Source organism: Eucyclogobius newberryi, unplaced genomic scaffold (assembly GCF_026437365.1).
Source record: "Eucyclogobius newberryi isolate DKJ021-1_F unplaced genomic scaffold, fEucNew1.0.hap1 SCAF_21, whole genome shotgun sequence".
Classification (NCBI taxonomy): domain Eukaryota; kingdom Metazoa; phylum Chordata; class Actinopteri; order Gobiiformes; family Gobiidae; genus Eucyclogobius; species Eucyclogobius newberryi.
In genome coordinates this window covers 486,737-508,204 of record NW_027315846.1, presented here as the reverse complement: position 1 = coordinate 508,204, position 21,468 = coordinate 486,737, and the positions used below count along the sequence as shown (strand labels likewise).

At 46.6% G+C, this 21,468-nt stretch overlaps 2 protein-coding genes across 2 annotated transcripts; both read left to right on the top strand.

Moving 5' to 3' along the window:
- The first annotated feature begins 288 nt into the window (after window positions 1-288).
- On the top strand, window positions 289-11,138 carry LOC140370099 (uncharacterized). The gene is made up of 10 exons (XM_072457055.1): window positions 289-459; window positions 1,972-2,177; window positions 3,516-3,614; window positions 4,149-4,298; window positions 5,037-5,348; window positions 5,415-5,545; window positions 8,698-8,903; window positions 9,218-9,459; window positions 9,546-9,721; window positions 10,263-11,138. The coding sequence occupies exons 1-10, from the start codon at window positions 291-293 to the stop codon at window positions 11,107-11,109; spliced, it is 2,538 nt and encodes an 845-aa protein (XP_072313156.1). The 5' UTR covers window positions 289-290; the 3' UTR covers window positions 11,110-11,138.
- Window positions 11,139-12,428: 1,290 nt separating this feature from the next.
- coa8 (cytochrome c oxidase assembly factor 8) lies at window positions 12,429-20,017 on the top strand. Its single transcript, XM_072457097.1, has 5 exons — window positions 12,429-12,672; window positions 13,683-13,880; window positions 19,369-19,432; window positions 19,511-19,601; window positions 19,855-20,017. Exons 1-5 carry the CDS (start codon window positions 12,541-12,543, stop codon window positions 19,970-19,972), a joined length of 603 nt encoding a protein of 200 aa, XP_072313198.1. The 5' UTR covers window positions 12,429-12,540; the 3' UTR covers window positions 19,973-20,017.
- Window positions 20,018-21,468: the final 1,451 nt, after the last annotated feature.

Here is a 21,468-nt window from a genome sequence, read left to right as displayed (position 1 = left end):
TTGCGCATGCGCCTCCAAACGCCGTGGAAACGACGTGCTGGTCACGTGACACGCGTATGTGTAAATGCAAAATAAATACAAAGTACATCATATCGACAGTAATCCAAGCAGTTATTATGATCAAATTAGATTATTTAAATTGTATTCCAGCGTTTATGAACTCACTTTGACTTTGACTTGGAGCGTTCACGTCAGTTGCGTCTCACTTCCAGCAGCAGGGGGCGCTGTGGGCTCTCTTTTACTCTGAAATGTAAACAGGAAGTAGTGCTACGCCACGTGACACCGCAAACATGGCGGACGTACACAACTACAGCTCCCGGTCACTGCCAGATGATATAAAGCCTCCACAGTCTCTGCAGAGCGTGTTTTCTGCTCAGAATGACATGCTCAGACATTTCCAGCGGTACAAACAGGACTCGAACAGCTCCTGGCGCTGTCGGACCGTCGACAAACTATTCGGTGAGTCAAAAAAGTGCCTTAATCTCCACGTTTTGTGCGCAATTCAAACTGTTTATTAGGCCTAAAACAAGAACCACGTCCCCGGCGTTATTCAGGTCATAATTATAAAGAAGTTGATAGTCCTGGATTGGATTGGGCCGACTGAATCCGCCTCTTAGCATGCTACGTTTAGCCTAGCATTTAGAACTACAATAATCAACAATCATGTGCAATACTCGTACGCAATAATGCCATATTCATGTGCAATACTCGTACGCAATAATGTCATATTCATGTGCAATACTCGTACGCAATAATGTCATATTCATGTGCAATACTCGTTCGCAATAATGTCATATTCATGTGCAATACTCGTACGCAATAATGTCATATTCATGTGCAATACTCGTACGCAATAACGTCATATTCATGTGCAATACTTGTACGCAATAATGTCATATTCATGTGCAATACTCGTACGCAATAACGTCATATTCATGTGCAATACTCGTACGCAATATTGTCATATTCATGTGCAATACTCGTACGCAATAACATCATATTCATGTGCAATACTCGTACGCAATAATGTCATATTCATGTGCAATAATGTCATATTCATGTGCAATACTCGTACGCAATAATGTCATATTCATATGCAATACTCGTACGCAATAATGTCATATTCATATGCAATACTCGTACGCAATAATGTCATATTCATATGCAATACTCGTACGCAATAATGTCATATTCATGTGCAATATTCGTACGCAATAATGTCATATTCATGTGCAATGCTCGTACGCAATAATGTCATATTCATGTGCAATACTCATACGCAATAATGTCATATTCATGTGCAATACTCGTACGCAATAATGTCATTCATGTGCAATACTCGTACGCAATAATGACATTCATGTGCAATACTTGTACGCAATAATGTCATATTCATGTGCAATACTTGTACGCAATAATGTCATATTCATTTGCAATACTAGTACGCAATAATGTCATATTCATGTGCAATACTCATACGCAATAATGTCATATTCATGTGCAATACTTGTACGCAATAATGTCATATTCATGTGCAATACTAATATGCAATATTGTCATATTCATGTGCATATAACTGCTGTAAATAAGAGTGTTCACTTTTGCCACTTTTACTATTATTTTTGTCTTATGTTATTTTATTATTATTTTTTCTCTCTCTTGCGTATTAAGAATATGAGAGGTTTTGTCTTTAAGAGTTTTGTTTATAAGAGTTTTTCAATTAAGAGTGTTTTTTTTAAAGCTTCTATAAGTTATCTGTTCTTTTTCTTCTGTATCTACTGCATTGCAACACTGAAATTTCCCCATGGTGGCAACAAATAAAGGCTCATCTTATCTTAATAATAGCTACAACTTTTTTACTGCTCATATTGAAAATCAAATGTGGCCGTGAGTGAAGTGACCAAATCACGTGATCGTACCTCCACACGTATTTAACACGTTTAAACTTGACTTTCTTCTTTGTTCTGTCAGGTATGTCCACGGGAGACGTCATTCTGGAGTTGAGGAGCAGCAAGAGGCGCATACATTGGAACTTAAAAGCAGAAAAAGGAATAGATGTGGAATTTAACGGGATTCCATTTGTCTTCGTTGGTGGAAAACGATTGATCTGTCACCAAGGACCTGACATCGACGCTTCTACCAAAGCCAAAAGAAAGAAAGAGAGCGACGAGAGACAGGTAAAAAGCAGAATTCTTCACTTAAGACACTGGGGGGGTCTGTACTTAAGACACTTGGGGGGTCTGTACTTAAGACACTTGAGGGGTCTGTACTTAAGACACTTGAGGGGTCTGTACCTAAGACACTTGAGGGGTCTGTACCTAAGACACTTGAGGGGTCTGTACCTAAGACACTGGGGGGGTCTGTACTTAAGACACTGGGGGGGTCTGAACTTAAGACATTGTGGGGTCTGTACTGTACTTAAGGGGGGGGTCTGTACTTAAGACACTGGAGGGGTCTGTACTTAAGACACTGGGGGGGTCTGTACTTAAGACACTGGAGGGGGGTCTGTACTTAAGACACTGGGGGGGTCTGTACTTAAGACACTGGGGGGGTCTGTACTTAAGACACTGGAGGGGGGTCTGTACTTAAGACACTGGGGGGGTCTGTACTTAAGACACTGGAGGGGGGTCTGTACTTAAGACACTGGAGGGGGGTCTGTACTTAAGACACTGGGGGGGTCTGTACTTAAGACACTTGAGGGGTCTGTACTTAAGACATTGAGGGGTCTGTACTTAAGACACTGGAGGGTCTGTACTGTACTTAAGGGAGGGTCTGTACTTAAGACACTGGATGGGTCTGTACTTAAGACATTGGGGGGTCTGTACTGTACTTAAGGGGGGGTCTGTACTTAAGACACTTGAGGGGTCTGTACATAAGACACTGGGGGGGTCTGTACATAAGACACTGGGGGGGTCTGTACTTAAGACACTTGAGGGGTCTGTACTTAAGACACTGGGGGGGTCTGTACTTAAGACACTTGAGGGGTCTGTACTGTACTTAAGGGGGGTCTGTACTTAAGACACTGGGGGGTCTGTACTGTACTTAAGGGGGGGGTCTGTACCTAAGACACTGGAGGGGTCTGTACTTAAGACATTGGGGGGTCTGTACTGTACTTAAGGGGGGGTCTGTACTTAAGACACTGGGGGGGTCTGTACTTAAGACACTGGGGGGGTCTGTACTGTACTTAAGGGGGGGTCTGTACTTAAGACACTGGAGGGGTCTGTACTTAAGACATTGGGGGGTCTGTACTGTACTTAAGGGGGGGTCTGTACTTAAGACACTGGGGGGGTCTGTACTTAAGACACTGGGGGGTCTGTACTTAAGACACTGGGGGGGTCTGTACTTAAGACACTGGGGGGGGGTCTGTACTTAAGACACTGGGGGGGTCTGTACTTAAGACACTGGAGGGGTCTGTACTTAAGACACTGGGGGGTCTGTACTGTACTTAAGGGGGGGGGTCTGTAGGAAGAACGACAACACAGCGACTGATCTCGGTCTTCCGTGTTTACGTCCAGCTTGTAGACAATCACGTCAGACGGAGGACGAGCAGTAAGAAAGTGGGTTGTCCCTCCGCCATTTACATGACACGATTGGCTCGCTTCCCAGATTTCAAGGTAAGACTGAGACAAATGAAGACCACGTGAGGCCGATATGAATCCACGTTGATTCATATCGGCCTCACGTATTCTCCGTGTTTTTGGACGGGGTATTTTTAAATGTCGACTGGCATTTTATTAATCATCTTAGAAAAAAGTGAATATTATCATTCAATCGAGCCGGGAAGCGTCTGACGATAGTCCGCCATGACAGTTTACTGTTTACAAGTGAAAATTTGCATGCTGCGTGCTGATAGGTCGACGAAATTTGTGTGCTTGGCTCTGATTGGCTGCCGAGCCGTGGTCCGGAGAATGCCGAAATTACTCGGTTTTTCGCCTAGTCGGCCCCCGTACCCGTGTTTTCAAATCCTATCTAAAACCCGGGCTCGGACCCCCAAAAACCCTGATATTTTCCTCATTCTTTGAGATCGATGTAAACCTGTTGATTTATCGCTCGATCATCCAAATACGGTCTTCTACAGATGATGTGTATCTTCTAAAATGTAGAACTTTTGTAAATGCTAATGACCTTTTCTGTTCTGGCTTGTTCAGTTGGACAAAGACACTCTGCGAGGTCGTCGGAATCGAGCGAGTAACGTCAGAAAGCTGCTGGCGTCCGACAAGGAGATCAACGTGTGTGAAGAGTTCCACCTGAAGCTGCCGGAGCCGTCCACTCATACGTGTCATCAGGTGAAACGCATGGTGAGTATGGATGAAGGAAACATTCAAATCAAAGTACTTGAACCATGTCTATAGCTCAGTGTTTGTGCTTATGATAAGTGTGTGTTTCCTGTAACTCGACCGACCTGAATTTCAAAATAAACCACATTTTATCGCATATTTCCCGTCCGTACGTTTTGAGAATGTCAGTTTGTGAGAGAATCAAAAAACTGCGGGGAAAATAGTCATCTGTGGGGATCGTAAGATATGAAAATCGCCGTAGGCGTCCTCCGCGCTCCCCCCGGCGTCCTCCACGCTCCCCCCACCTCCGTCCTCCGCGCGCCCCCAACCTCCGTCCTCCGCGCTCCCCTGCCGTCCTCAGCGCTCCCCCCGCCACCATCCTCCGCGCTCCCCTGCCGTCCTCCACGATCCCCTGCCGTCCTCCGCGCTCCCCTGCCATCCTCCACGATCCCCTGCCGTCCTCCGCGCTCCCCTGCCGTCCTCTGCGCTCCCCTGCCGTCCTCCACGATCCCCTGCCATCCTCCGCGCTCCCCTGCCGTCCTCCACGATCCCCTGTCGTCCTACGCGCTCCCCTGCCGTCCTCAGCGCTCCCCCCGCCACCGTCCTCCGCGCTCCCCTGCCGTCCTCCGCGCTCCCCCCACCGTCCTCCTCCACACTCCCCCGTCCTACCTACCTGGATTTATTTTTCCGTGTTACCGGAAACACACTATTCATTTGATTTGGCCTCAACAGATTTGTCTTTCTGTTCCGGTCACAAAGGTCGCCCGTATGAGAGACCCCGTTGACCCCATCATAGTGGACAAGGTGACAGATCTGTACCACTGCGGGGTCCGATTGGACAAGGAGATAAAGCGGCACGTCGCCAGCTACGTCAAAGAAGAGCTCTTCAGGGGCGTGGCACCGCCCGGGCGCAAGTACAGGCGGTGGTTCCCGACTCACGCCGACATCCGGAACATCTTAAGTGCGGCGCGCTCGGCAGAGAGACAGGAAGTGCCCCACGATCAACAACATCTGGAGTCGTTTTGTCAAGATCTTCAAAAGAACGCTCCCGATGACGCCGTATTTTTTCGGGTAGGACTTTGAATATGACGCGCACGTGAAGATGTAACGCTTACATTTCCAACGCTTACATTTCAGCCGAGCTCTGTTGGGTCAGACGCAGATGGAGATAAGGTGCTCTTTATATATCAGGCCTCGTGGATGAAGTCGCTGTTACTCAAGTACGGACAGCAGATGTGTCTTATGGACGCCACGTATAGAACTTCCCGGTAAGCGTCCGATTGTTGTGAGATGATCTAATGATTGAACGCAGGAAGTCTTGTCGTGAAAAGCCGCGGATGACCTCGCTTTAGACGTGGCGTTCGCTCGTTGCTGGCGTGATTCGGGTTCGTCGGCGCACTCGTTTATGAAAGAAAGAGCAAGAATCACAATAGTTAGAATGAATCAAACGTTTAATCCTGTCAGTACAATTCTAATACACATTAAAGCCGCACACGGCGATAAAGGCCCTCGCTCCCCTTGCGACCGTGAAGAGCACACCCCTAACCAACCACTTAGTGACGTCATGATGCGTTTTTAAAAAGAAAAGAACAACAAGGATGAAGTGAAGCAACTGCAGGATTTGACAAAATAAAGGGGAGGAACTACAAAATGGAGTGGGACTACAAAATGACCCGGACTACTATAGAGGTCATTCACGTGACGTCACACGACCGCCCCCCACACTCCCCCCACACTCCCCTCACGCTTCCCTCACACTCCCCTCACACTCCCCTCACACTCCCCTCACGCTTCCCTCACACTCCCCTCACACTCCCCTCACGCTTCCCTCATACTCCCCTCACACTCCCCCCATACTCTCCTCACGCTTCCCTCACACTCCCCTCACACTCCCCTCACGCTTCCCTCACACTCCCCTCACACTCCCCTCACGCTCCCCTCACGCTTCCCTCACACTCCCCCCACACTCCCCTCACGCTTCCCTCACACTCCCCTCACACTCCCCTCACACTCCCCCCATACTCCCCTCACGCTCCCCTCACGCTCCCCTCACACTCCCCTCACACTCCCCCCATACTCCCCCCACGCTCCCCTCACACTCCCCTCACACTCCCCCCATACTCCCCCCACGCTCCCCTCACACTCCCCTCACGCTCCCCCCACGCTCCCCTCACACTCCCCCCACACTCCCCTCACACTCCCCCCACACTCCCCCGGGTCCTTTTGGCCATGATGTCCGTCCTCAGTGCGTGTCCCCCTATACCAGCCCATTCTATATGATAACGTTTCCTGTTTCTGCTGTTTTTAGAGTATTTTTCTGTCAAGCTAATTCCGCCAAAACGCTAAACAGGAAGTAGCTCTTCAAAATAAAAGTACACTTTCTAAAACCGGAAGTCAATTTTTTTTTAAGCTTGATTCACGCAATTTTGTCACATCGTGCCCGGTCATACAATTAATCCTCATCAATATTTTCAGTTGTCTACGACAAATAAATAGTCTTTTATGATTTTTTTAAAAAACAAATTTGGAGAGGGCGCTAGCGAGTCATTTTGCGTAATTCATATTTCTAGACACCAAAAAAAAAAATTTCACCGATGCTGAATTTTGGGTGGAAAAAAAATTGACTTTTCGTTAACGTTCAGGGGGTCAAAATTGGGTTTGTTTAGGAGAGAGAAAAAATAATAATAATAATGGAAACTTCTTTTTTTGCCCATTTTTTTTCAGCTATAAAACCTCAAGCTAGAGTCATGTAATCTCTTCAAATTGTGCTTGGTCACAAACTAACCCCTTATGATTTGTTTCAGTTATCTACGACAAATAAATGATCTTTTATGAATTTTTAAAAATCAAATTTGGAGAGGGCGCTAAAAATCCATTTTATTAGCTAGCCACAACATTTGCATATCATTGCGTTCAGCTTTAAAATCTCCCAAAACGCTACGTCAAAACTTTCCCAAAGAAAAAAATATTGAAGAAATGTAGAATTTTTTTAAGATTTCCAGAAATCGCGATTTTGTTTAAAGGTGGTATGGACGATTTTTTTCAGCAAATTTTTTATCATATTTCCTCGTGGCGTGGATAAATCATTTGTCCTGCCACGTATCAATCATAAAACGCACCTATTGCTCACCTGCAGCCGCGTCAGGCTCGTCCCCACGTTTCCGCGTGCCAAAGCGCATGGATCTATCATAATATAGTTCCCTCAGTGTACGGGGCAAAATGAAGACGGAGAAAGACAGTTCGAGCTGACGCAGAAGTGGACAGAAATCTACAGGAGACGAGAGATGTGATGCGCTCCGTTGCGCTAATAAACAAACGCACGTGTGTTGTATCAGTCCACACGGGGGAGTGGCATGTGCACTTTCGCCTGCGTTCTCAAATCGCCGAAAAATCGTCCATACTGCCTTTAAAATTCACGATAACCTTACCATAAAACATATCAGCTTCAGAATTCAAACACTACTTTGCTCATGGGTTTTGTGTCTTGTGGCCAAGTTTGAAGTGATTTCCATGAAAACTGAGAGAAAATGCCAAATGCACGACGAGGCGCACTTTTGTCAGCGCCACGTTTATCCAATATGGCCGACTTCCTGTATGACTTAGGGCGGGGTCATAATATTATTTTTTACATGTCTTCACATGAACTATTTTTTGGAGTGAGCCTCATATTTTTACGGCAACTTTTTTTGGCGTCGGGCTCCCATTGGCCCCATGTTATTTGATTTTTGAGGTGGCGCTACTGAGCCGTCTTTCAATATTTTTTCACGAAACCTTCACTCAAAATTATAACTCACGGAGTTCTAATTTTCGATACTGCTCACAAGCATATTCGTCTTTGTTTAGTACTCGATTTTTGCGTTTTTCCACCCCCCGGTACCAATTATAATAAGTCCCTCGTCGGGACGATACTCGTCCTTCGGCTCGGGCCTAATAAACAGAGAACTTACCTTCTGTCCCGATCGACTGTGACGGCGACTTACACGTTGCTCCTCGGCGTATCTCCACTCGCCGTCGTTTTCACACAGAGATGTCCTTGAGGTCTGCAGTCTGTCCGGCACAGGAGTCTCCCTTATCAGAGAGTGTCTTTAGAGGAGCAATGGAGTATGTGTAAGGAGTTCTTCATTATGTATCAAAATATAGTTTAATACAGTAAAATTAATATAGTTGGTAATACAATATAGTATAAGTTAATCCGCGCTCCCCCCGCCGTCCTCCGCGCTCCCCCTGCCGTCCCGTCCTCCCTCCTATCGCCGTCCTCCGCGGGTCCTCCGCGCTCCCCCGCCGTCCTCCGCGCTCCCCCCGCCGTCCTCTCCGCTCCCCCCGCCGTCCTCCGCGCTCCCCCTGCTGTACACATTTGGTTTCCTCTTCAGGTTCTCGAGTAGAGTGTGTATTTTAAAGCTGGTGTACTCGTCTCTTTCAGGGAGGCGTTGCCGCTCTTCTTCCTGTGCGTGAGGACCAACGTGAGCTATTGTGTAGCTGCAGTGTTCATCACTCAGGATGAAGACGTGGAGTCCATTACTGAAGCTCTGAGGATTATTAAAGAGAACAACAAAGAGTGGAAACCTGTTCACATCATGGTCCATCACAGCCCGGCAGAAATAAGAGCGCTCCAGGCCTGTTTTCCTGGTGAGTATCATCAAAACTACGTTTATTTCCTGGAAATTTAGAATTTGAATAATTGCTTGTTATTCTTCTTATTTAAAAATGATCTATTCTGTGCTAACTGTGCTACCTGTGCTAACTGTAGTAACTATACTACCTGTGATACCTGTGCTAACTGTAGTAACTATACTACCTGTGATACCTGTGCTACCTGTAGTAACTATGCTACCTGTGCTAACTGTGCTTCCTATACTACCTGTGCTACCTGTGCTAACTGTGCTTCCTATACTACCTGTGCTACCTGTGCTAACTGTGCTACCTTATCTGATATTTTGCAGAAACTAAAGTTCTCATCTGCGACGTTCATCGTGAGAAGGCGTGGACAGAATGGGTCTCTAAAAAAGAGCATGGAGTGACCGAGTGCAGAGCCACGGTTCTGAAGGTTCTTCGCCACATGGCAAGTAGTCCCACGGTCCAGTACTACGAGGAAGTACTGAAGGATTTCAAGTCCAGCGATCTATGGAACGATCATGACGAGCTGCGGGACTATTTTGGCAAGACGTGGGAAGCTCAGGCTGAGGTATGGAAATGATACTTGCATCGTTAGCATATTAGCGTTTATGTTACGAGCAGGTTGTAGCATACGTTTTCATCTGTTGGTTCCAGCGTTGGGTCAGAGCGTTCAGAGAGGAGAGTCTTCACATCATCATCAATACAAACTATGGAGTGGAGCGTCTGAACGAATGGCTCGAATCGAGCTTCCTCACTGGCCACCGCAACTGTAGCTTAAGTGAACTGGTCACTGTCATAGTCCAGCAGCTTTTACCCGACAGTCTCCGCAAGTGAGTTACACCAAATATACTTCATGTCTATGTTCAAACGACAACTGTTACTTTGTGAGTTCAGTGACACGGACAGAGGAAAGATGCATGAACTGAACTGATGTTTCATGTTCAAAGCTAACTGTGCTAACTGTGCTACCTGTGCTACCTGTACTAACTGTGCTAACTGTACTAACAGTACTAACAGTGCTAACCGTGCTAACAGTGCTACCTGTACTAACTGTGCTACCTGTACTAACTGTGCTACCTGTGCTACTTGTACTAACTGTGCTATCTGTACTTCCTGTTCTACCTGTGCTAACAGTGCTAATCGTGCTAACTGTGCTACCTGTACTGACTGTGCTAACCGTGCTTCCTATGCTACCTGTACTAACTGTGTGCTACCTGTGCTAACTGTGTGCTACCTGTGCTAACTGTGTGCTACCTGTGCTAACTGTGTGCTACCTATGCGCTACCTGTGCTACTTGTGCGCTACTTGTGCGCTACCTGTGCGCTACCTGTGCTAACTGTGTGCTTCTATGGTCCACGATGTTCCTTCCAGATACCAGGAGCTGAATATTCGCTCCTTAGACGTTCACAGAAGTCGTGTTGTCCCGGATTACCTGAAGAACCGGCCCAAAGACATGGTGGACCACATCATGGAAAGGATCGACGCGCACTTTCCAGCAGACAAAGTACAAGTCGTGAGCGAGACGGCGCGGCGATATCAAGCCACGAGTGAAGACGGCGAGTGCCACTACTCCCTGTGGCTGGGGTCGGACAGTCGCCCACCGTACTGCTCCTGTTTCGACTGGAAGCGCCACAGACTTCCCTGTAAACACATGTGCGCCGTGCTCCGGACGCCCAACGCAGGATGGGACCAACTGGGAAAGTGCTACAGAGACAATCCCATCTTCCAGCTGGACGCGGCGGTCATCGACGGGACATGGAATCCCACGCCGTCCGATCAAACGCCTACGCAAACGCAGACGATCCCGACAGACGAGCTCGAAGAATCGGAAACGGACGACGCGGAAACGACCTGCGACGCTGATGACGCCGATGGAGATGCAGATCCGCCGGAAGATGACCTACCGCCGTCATGCAAGAGGAAGTCTCCGCCCGACGGCGCCCGTGAGAGATGCGTGGTCCTCCTGAAGTCGCTGCTGGAGCAGATGGACGCGGTCGAGGATGAGAGCGTTCTCCTGCAGTACCAGCGACAGTTGGAAGACATGCAGGCGGATCTGCGGAGTAAGACGCCGCCGTCCGACCGACTTCCCGAGAAGGCGAAAATACCAAAGCCCAGCAACAAGTCTGGATCTGTCGCTGAAGCAGCTAATGCTAAGAGGAACCATAAAGCCATCATGAATAAAGACGACGTGAAGGTCCACAGGAAACTCCTCCTCTGATCCATGAAGACGCTGCTGATCTGTCAATAAAAACGTTCCAATTTATTTCTGTTTTATGTCATGATTGTGAAAATAAAGTAGGACGTATCTACTATGCCTGGGTAAAAGGCACTAGATAAGATAAGCCTTTATTTGTCCACACAATGGGGAAATTTTGGTGTTGCAACACAAAGTAGATAAAGAAGTAAAAGAACAGAAACTTATAGAAGCTTTAAGAAAAAAAAACACTCTTAATTGAAGAAACGCTCTTAGAACAAAACTTATAGACAAAACCTCTTATATTCTTTAAAAAAATTAAAATAAAAAAAGATAATAGTAACACATATTTATGTATTTACAGCAGTTATATGGACAGAGAATATTGCACCAATATGATTGACATGTCAGAGTATTGCACATGAATATGACTGTATTGCACATGAATATGACTGTATTGCACATGATTAGGGCCTATTAAATTAAGTTGGCCATTTTTAAAATACATCATCTTGCTTCATTTTACTTTAATCAGCCGATACTTATCGACTCGACTACACTCGAAACTGTCTGTTGTGGCCGAGTCTCGCTGTAGGATTAGAAACAGAATAAAAGACAAAGTGACCGGTGGTAGTGGTCACTGCCCTGTGTCTGTTCTGTCATTCATCTCGGGTTAATAACATCAGAATCAAACTCATAATCGGTGGGGATTCAATTGTTGTTTTACATCGAAATCCAGGTTTGTTGACTTCCGTCGTCCGCCATGTTGGAATTGTGACTTCCGTGAGTTAGGAGTGTATGATCTACCATTGACCCCAACTGCACTTTTTGTAAAAAAAAACAACCTGAAACAATAAGTCACCTTTTTGGAGTTGCACTATTATTAAAACCTTTTGGAAAGACTGTTTACAATTTATAATACGTCACATTGAACCCAACTTTAGATTAAAACATTTGAACATATCATTTTTGGTTTTCATGACACAAAAGTGGACTATAGTAAGAAAATGGCAATTAATCTAATTCTTTATTTGGCAAATTCTATATTCATAAAAGTACATTTTCATCGTCAGTATCCCTGTCGTTATTAAACAAATTGAATCATATTTTCTCACTATTTCCAAAAGTAAACCAAAAAGCCGTTTCTACTTATGGAAACTATGTCATTAAATGTTTATAATGTATAAAGTGTAATTATAATTGTAATATAACACTTGCTAATGTTGTTGCTGTTTTGTAATAAAGAATTTTGACAATAAAAAATTAAACAATAAGTTTGCGTCGGCGCCACATTGGAGTTTGTCGTCTTCCGCTTCCGCTGCGTCACTTCCGTGAGTCCGCGGGTGTTTGATCTAAACCCGTAAACACGCCGTGAACGCTTCGAGGTCAAACATTCGCTGTTTGGCGCGGACACGTGTTTATTGTCCGTGTTTCCTGCGCCACGCCGCGTGTAACATGCCGGCGGCAGCTGTGGCTCTGCTGCTGCGGGCTTCAGCGCGTCGTGCTCCGGGTTTAACCTCCGCGAACAGCCGCTTCTGCAGCAGCGCCACCGGCCGCAGCACAGACGCCAAGAAGAAGAAGCCCCAGGTCTGACATGTACTTATACTTATACTTATACTTATACTTATACTTATACTTATACTTATACTTATATCAGGTGTAGAGCATCATTTTACACTTTATTAGACCATTATGTCCATTTTAGAAACAAAATTAATCCATTAAATTCGAAAATCCCTCCAAGAAATAAACCTACATTTATTTCATTTTTATTTTAGCTGTTTATGTCATAATAACTTAATAATAATTATAACTTCAAAGTTTGAGTTTACAAAGATCAAATTTGACAATCTTAATAAAAGACAATTAAAAGGAGACATTTGATGATTTTACTTAGTATTGAACAGTGAAATAAATTGATTGTATTTTCTTTGTTTATTTTTCATTGTAAATCGTATTGATCTAAAACTAGATTCACACGTTTTGATTGTAAATGACAATAACGTGACCTTTTTACTCTCAGAACATTAAGTGTCATTATTTTACTGAAATGAGAATAAAACACATTTAAACTTCGGGACCGTTTGAGAAGCACTTTTCTCCTCATGACTCTGGACTTATTACTCTGTCTGATTTCTTTAACTGTTATTAGTGGAATCACACTTTATATATTGTTATTTTAGAGATATGAAAATGAGAATATTGAGTTAAAATAGAAACTGAAACATCTCGAGGATGAAGTGACATTTACTGACACATTTGAGCTGATTCTTTGTCAAAATATCATGTGAAATCATCGTTCATGAGTCTGAAGTGACGTCACACACTGGTCACTACTGCCACCTGCAGGACAGAAGCTGCATGTTCTCTGTGAGCTGTTTCCTCTTCTGTCAGGCCCCCAAAGACCCCGTTTGTCTGAGGTCAGGAGGGGCCAGTGGACTTACAGAGGTCACTCCAGACTGAGGCGGAGCTGTTTCAGGTCGTTAGCAGCTGATGCTAGTGGCTATGCTAATAAACGTTAGCCTACTGCAGACAGTTTGAAGGGTTTTAAGCAGAACTGTCCTGCTGTTTTGTTCAGATGTTTTGTCTTTTTTCAGACCTCGATCCAGAGGCCGGCCCCCAGCCCCACCCACGACTGGATCGGGCCCCCAAACCTTTTGTCCAACCTGCGTCCGATCGTGTACAGGGCCCTGGAGATGGAGACGGAGCTGGAGAAGAGGCTGAGGGCCCTGAGGCAGGACACGGAGGACTGGAACCACGACTTCTGGGCCAAACAGAACGTGACCTTCACCAAGGTCCAAACACAAACAAAACGTGACCTTCAGCGAGGTCCAAACACAAGCAGAACGTGACCTTCAGCGAGGTCCAAACACAAACAGAACGTGACCTTCACCAAGGTCCAAACACAAACAGAACGTGACCTTCAGCGAGGTCCAAACACAAGCAGAACGTGACCTTCAGCGAGGTCCAAACACAAACAGAACGTGACCTTCACCAAGGTCCAAACACAAACAGAACGTGACCTTCAGCGAGGTCCAAACACAAGCAGAACGTGACCTTCAGTAAGGTCCAAACACAAGCAGAACGTGACCTTCAGCGAGGTCCAAACACAAGCAGAACGTGACCTTCAGTAAGGTCCAAACACAAGCAGAACGTGACCTTCAGCGAGGTCCAAACACAAGCAGAACGTGACCTTCAGTAAGGTCCAAACACAAGCAGAACGTGACCTTCAGCGAGGTCCAAACACAAGCAGAACGTGACCTTCAGTAAGGTCCAAACACAAGCAGAACGTGACCTTCAGCGAGGTCCAAACACAAGCAGAACGTGACCTTCAGTAAGGTCCAAACACAAACAGAACGTGACCTTCAGCGAGGTCCAAACACAAGCAGAACGTGACCTTCAGCGAGGTCCAAACACAAGCAGAATGTGACCTTCAGCGAGGTCCAAACACAAACAGAACGTGACCTTCAGCAAGGTCCAAACACAAGCAGAACGTGACCTTCAGCGAGGTCCAAACACAAGCAGAACGTGACCTTCAGCAAGGTCCAAACACAAACAGAACGTGACCTTCAGCGAGGTCCAAACACAAGCAGAACGTGACCTTCAGCTAGGTCCAAACACAAGCAGAACGTGACCTTCAGCGAGGTCCAAACACAAGCAGAATGTGACCTTCAGCGAGGTCCAAACACAAGCAGAACGTGACCTTCAGCGAGGTCCAAACACAAGCAGAATGTGACCTTCAGCGAGGTCCAAACACAAGCAGAACGTGACCTTCAGCGAGGTCCAAACACAAACAGAACGTGACCTTCAGCAAGGTCCAAACACAAACAGAACGTGACCTTCAGCGAGGTCCAAACACAAGCAGAACGTGACCTTCAGTAAGGTCCAAACACAAGCAGAACGTGACCTTCAGCGAGGTCCAAACACAAGCAGAACGTGACCTTCAGTAAGGTCCAAACACAAGCAGAACGTGACCTTCAGCGAGGTCCAAACACAAGCAGAACGTGACCTTCAGTAAGGTCCAAACACAAGCAGAACGTGACCTTCAGCGAGGTCCAAACACAAGCAGAACGTGACCTTCAGTAAGGTCCAAACACAAACAGAACGTGACCTTCAGCGAGGTCCAAACACAAGCAGAACGTGACCTTCAGCGAGGTCCAAACACAAGCAGAATGTGACCTTCAGCGAGGTCCAAACACAAACAGAACGTGACCTTCAGCAAGGTCCAAACACAAGCAGAACGTGACCTTCAGCGAGGTCCAAACACAAGCAGAACGTGACCTTCAGCAAGGTCCAAACACAAACAGAACGTGACCTTCAGCGAGGTCCAAACACAAGCAGAACGTGACCTTCAGCTAGGTCCAAACACAAGCAGAACGTGACCTTCAGCGAGGTCCAAACACAAGCAGAATGTGACCTTCAGCGAGGTCCAAACACAAGCAGAACGTGACCTTCAGCGAGGTCCAAACACAAGCAGAATGTGACCTTCAGCGAGGTCCAAACACAAACAGAACGTGACCTTCAGCGAGGTCCAAACACAAGCAGAACGTGACCTTCAGCGAGGTCCAAACACAAACAGAACGTGACCTTCAGCAAGGTCCAAACACAAGCAGAACGTGACCTTCAGGCAGAACGTGACCTTCAGCGAGGTCCAAACACAAGCAGAACGTGACCTTCAGCGAGGTCCAAACACAAGCAGAACGTGACCTTCAGCGAGGTCCAAACACAAGCAGAACGTGACCTTCAGCAAGGTCCAAACACAAACAGAACGTGACCTTCAGCGAGGTCCAAACACAAGCAGAACGTGACCTTCAGCGAGGTCCAAACACAAACAGAACGTGACCTTCAGCAAGGTCCAAACACAAGCAGAACGTGACCTTCAGGCAGAACGTGACCTTCAGCGAGGTCCAAACACAAGCAGAACGTGACCTTCACCAAGGTCCAAACACAAACAGAACGTGACCTTCAGCGAGATCCAAACACAAGCAGAACGTGACCTTCAGCGAGGTCCAAACACAAGCAGAACGTGACCTTCAGTAAGGTCCAAACACAAGCAGAACGTGACCTTCAGCGAGGTCCAAACACAAGCAGAACGTGACCTTCAGTAAGGTCCAAACACAAGCAGAACGTGACCTTCAGCGAGGTCCAAACACAAGCAGAACGTGACCTTCAGCGAGGTCCAAACACAAGCAGAACGTGACCTTCAGTAAGGTCCAAACACAAGCAGAACGTGACCTTCAGCGAGGTCCAAACACAAGCAGAACGTGACCTTCAGTAAGGTCCAAACACAAACAGAACGTGACCTTCAGCCAGGTCCAAACACAAGCAGAATGTGACCTTCAGCGAGGTCCAAACACAAGCAGAATGTGACCTTCAGCGAGGTCCAAACACAAACAGAACGTGACCTTCAGCAAGGTCCAAACACAAGCAGAACGTGACCTTCAGCGAGGTCCAAACACAAGCAGAACGTGACCTTCAGCAAGGTCCAAACACAAACAGAACGTGACCTTCAGCGAGGTCCAAACACAAGCAGAACGTGACCTTCAGCTAGGTCCAAACACAAGCAGAACGTGACCTTCAGCGAGGTCCAAACACAAGCAGAATGTGACCTTCAGCGAGGTCCAAACACAAGCAGAATGTGACCTTCAGCGAGGTCCAAACACAAGCAGAACGTGACCTTCAGCGAGGTCCAAACACAAGCAGAACGTGACCTTCAGCAAGGTCCAAACACAAACAGAACGTGACCTTCAGCGAGGTCCAAACACAAGCAGAACGTGACCTTCAGCGAGGTCCAAACACAAACAGAACGTGACCTTCAGCAAGGTCCAAACACAAGCAGAACGTGACCTTCAGGCAGAACGTGACCTTCAGCGAGGTCCAAACACAAACAGAACGTGACCTTCACCAAGGTCCAAACACAAACAGAACGTGACCTTCAGCGAGATCCAAACACAAGCAGAACGTGACCTTCACCAAGGTCCAAACACAAACAAAACGTGACCTTCAGCGAGGTCCAAACACAAACAAAACGTGACCTTCAGCGAGGTCCAAACACAAGCAGAACGTGACCTTCACCAAGGTCCAAACACAAACAAAACGTGACCTTCAGCGAGGTCCAAACACAAGCAGAACGTGACCTTCAGCGAGGTCCAAACACAAACAGAACGTGACCTTCACCAAGGTCCAAACACAAACAGAACGTGACCTTCAGCGAGGTCCAAACACAAGCAGAACGTGACCTTCAGTAAGGTCCAAACACAAGCAGAACGTGACCTTCAGCGAGGTCCAAACACAAGCAGAACGTGACCTTCAGTAAGGTCCAAACACAAGCAGAACGTGACCTTCAGCGAGGTCCAAACACAAGCAGAACGTGACCTTCAGCGAGGTCCAAACACAAGCAGAACGTGACCTTCAGTAAGGTCCAAACACAAGCAGAACGTGACCTTCAGCGAGGTCCAAACACAAGCAGAACGTGACCTTCAGTAAGGTCCAAACACAAACAGAACGTGACCTTCAGCGAGGTCCAAACACAAGCAGAACGTGACCTTCAGCAAGGTCCAAACACAAACAGAACGTGACCTTCAGCTAGGTCCAAACACAAGCAGAACGTGACCTTCAGCGAGGTCCAAACACAAGCAGAATGTGACCTTCAGCGAGGTCCAAACACAAACAGAACGTGACCTTCAGCAAGGTCCAAACACAAGCAGAACGTGACCTTCAGCGAGGTCCAAACACAAGCAGAACGTGACCTTCAGCAAGGTCCAAACACAAACAGAACGTGACCTTCAGCGAGGTCCAAACACAAGCAGAACGTGACCTTCAGCTAGGTCCAAACACAAGCAGAACGTGACCTTCAGCGAGGTCCAAACACAAGCAGAATGTGACCTTCAGCGAGGTCCAAACACAAGCAGAATGTGACCTTCAGCGAGGTCCAAACACAAGCAGAACGTGACCTTCAGCGATGTCCAAACACAAGCAGAATGTGACCTTCAGCGAGGTCCAAACACAAGCAGAACGTGACCTTCAGCGAGGTCCAAACACAAACAGAACGTGACCTTCAGCAAGGTCCAAACACAAGCAGAACGTGACCTTCAGGCAGAACGTGACCTTCAGCGAGGTCCAAACACAAGCAGAACGTGACCTTCAGCGAGGTCCAAACACAAGCAGAACGTGACCTTCAGCGAGGTCCAAACACAAGCAGAACGTGACCTTCAGCAAGGTCCAAACACAAACAGAACGTGACCTTCAGCGAGGTCCAAACACAAGCAGAACGTGACCTTCAGCGAGGTCCAAACACAAACAGAACGTGACCTTCAGCAAGGTCCAAACACAAGCAGAACGTGACCTTCAGGCAGAACGTGACCTTCAGCGAGGTCCAAACACAAGCAGAACGTGACCTTCAGCGAGGTCCAAACACAAGCAGAATGTGACCTTCAGCTAGGTCCAAACACAAGCAGAACGTGACCTTCAGCAAGGTCCAAACACAAGCAGAATGTGACCTTCAGCAAGGTCCAAACACAAACAGAACGTGACCTTCACCGAGGTCCAAACACAAGCAGAACGTGACCTTCAGCAAGGTCCAAACACAAGCAGAACGTGACCTTCAGCGAGGTCCAAACACAAGCAGAACGTGACCTTCAGCAAGGTCCAAACACAAACAGAACGTGACCTTCAGCGAGGTCCAAACACAAGCAGAACGTGACCTTCAGCGAGGTCCAAACACAAGCAGAACAATGACACCATTGACTACTTTATACTTTAGTTTACATTTGTATTCTCATTAGAGTAACTAATTTAGTGACTGAATCATCTTTATCTGGACTAAAAACAGACTCTAAAACGTGCCGAGAGTTTTATGACTCAAAACCCCAAAATGACTCGAGGAAATGTGTTTGTTTTATTGGTCCTAAAGTCTTTATTAGACGGGAAAGACAGTGTGACACGGGGGTGAGAGAAGGGAGGACATACAGTAGATTGTCGACACTGCGGCCGGCTGCACTAGGAGCCCGGCATATGTGCTGTGCCTTAACCATGTCATTAGTCAGTTTGTGAAACATGTTTTTGATCATTATTCACACTGTGAGATTTAACACCAAAAGGAGTTAAAAATATGTTCTTCTTGTCTCATTTTCAGAATAAAACTCGATGTGATGACAAATGACTCGTGTTTTATCTTCCACAAACAATAAAAACAATATTCGTCGACTAGTCACGATTATTAAGATCATCGTCGATCGTTTTTCCAAAAGGTGGAGTTCATTTCCTCTTGTGTTTTCCTCTCAGGACAAAGAGGCGTTCCTGGTGTCCCAGCTCAGAGCTAAAGGACTGTCCCGCCGCGATGCAGAAGGTAACGCCGTCTGTCCCGCGTCTCCGAGCGGCGTAAATAAACCGCGTCGTAATCGTTCTGCTGCGTTTGTCCCGTCAGGACGAAAGCGTTCTCTGGACAGTGAAGAAATGGCCGTGTTTTACAAAAGCTTCTTGGACACGAACCGAATACGACACGCGACATACAACAAGTGAGTTTGACCCTGCAGTACGTCTGGAGGAGGCGACAAGGAGGAGGCGACTCATGTTGTTCTTCTCCTTCTTCTCCTCCTCCTTTCCTCCTCCCTCCTCCTTCTCTTCCTCCTCCGTCTTCTCCTCTTCCTCCCTCTCCTCCTCTTGCTCCTCCCTCTCCTCCCTCCCTCCCTCCCTCCCTCTCCTCCCTCCCTCCCTCCCTCCCTCTCCTCCCTCCCTCCCTCCCTCTCCTCCTCCTCCTCCTCCTCACAGGGAGTGGTACAGGCGTAACTTCTCCATCACGCTGCTCATGGCTCGAGTGGCGTTCCAGAACCTGAGGAGGAGTTTCTCTCAGAACAGAAGGAGGAAAAGTGGATCTGCAACGACGTGAAACAAAAACCTGTTCTTTCTGTAATAAAGTGTGTTCAGACCACCAGGGGGCGCTGTGGCTCTGTCATTTCTATTAGGAAAAAATGCCAAACATTGACCACGTCTGTCATATGGTTTATTAAAGGTTTATTAAAGGTTTATTAAAGGTTTATTAAAGGTTTATTAAAAGTTTATCAAAGGTTTATTAAAGGTTTATTAAAGGTTTATTAAAGGTTTATTAAAGGTTTATTAAAGGTTTATTAAAAGTTTATCAAAAGTTTATTAAAGGTTTATTAAAGGTTTATTAAAGGTTTATTAAAGGTTTATTAAAGGTTTATCAAAGGTTTATTAAAGGTTTATTAAAGGTTTATTAAAGGTTTATTAAAGGTTTATTAAAAGTTTATCAAAGGTTTATTAAAGGTTTATTAAAGGTTTATTAAAGGTTTATTAAAGGTTTATTAAAAGTTTATCAAAGGTTTATTATAGGTTTATTAAAGGTTTATTAAAGGTTTATTAAAGGTTTATTAAAGGTTTATTAAAAGTTTATCAAAGGTTTATTATAGGTTTATTAAAGGTTTATTAAAGGTTTATTAAAAGTTTATCAAAGGTTTATTAAAGGTTTATCAAAGGTTTATTAAAAGTTTATCAAAGGTTTATTAAAGGTTTATTAAAAGTTTATCAAAGGTTTATTAAAGCTTTATGAATTTAAGTTTATAAATCTTTGTATTATTAGGAACCAAAATATGTCCAAACTATTTTATGTTTCACTATGTGGCTCTCCTCCTACTGCACGGAATGTTAACTTTATTATTATGTGCAGCTCCATATGTATGCATTATGTACCCCCTGGGGACCTCCTGAGTACCAAGACCTCCACAGCATCTATGGGGACCCCCTGAGTATCTATGGGGACCTCCTGAATATTTCTGAGGGGACCCCCTGAGTGTCTTGGGGACCCCCTGAGTATCTATGGGGACCTCCTGAATATTTCTGAGGGGACCCCCTGAGTGTCTTGGGGACCCCCTGAGTATCTATGGGGACCTCCTGAATATTTCTGAGGGGACCCCCTGAGTATCTTGGGGACCCCCTGACTGAGTATTTCCGGCGCTCCAGGGCCGTCGTCAGGTCGCGCCGCCGCCGCCGCCGGAGCGAGTGAGGGCGCCCGGCTGTAGTGCCATCCCCCCCTGGCGGCTCCGCGCTCTGTCCGACACAAGCTCCCCGTGAAACACGTCCCGCGGCCCGGGGAGAGAACACACCGAGGCCCGGGGGGAAGAGCTGACGACCACGGGCCCCTCCCAGAGCTCCGCGCCACACGCGTCTGACCCACTTTCCCGGGCGGTCCGAGGCCGACATGGAGCGCGCGGAGAGCGGCTTGCCCCTCATTGGTTCCCCGGTAAAGCTGGTGTTGCTATGGCGTTAGCTCCGCCGCGGATGCGCTGAAACCCGCCGCAGAACGACGTGCTTTTTTGCCGCAGGAAATCCCGGTCAACAACGGGACGACGGAGGATTTATTTCACG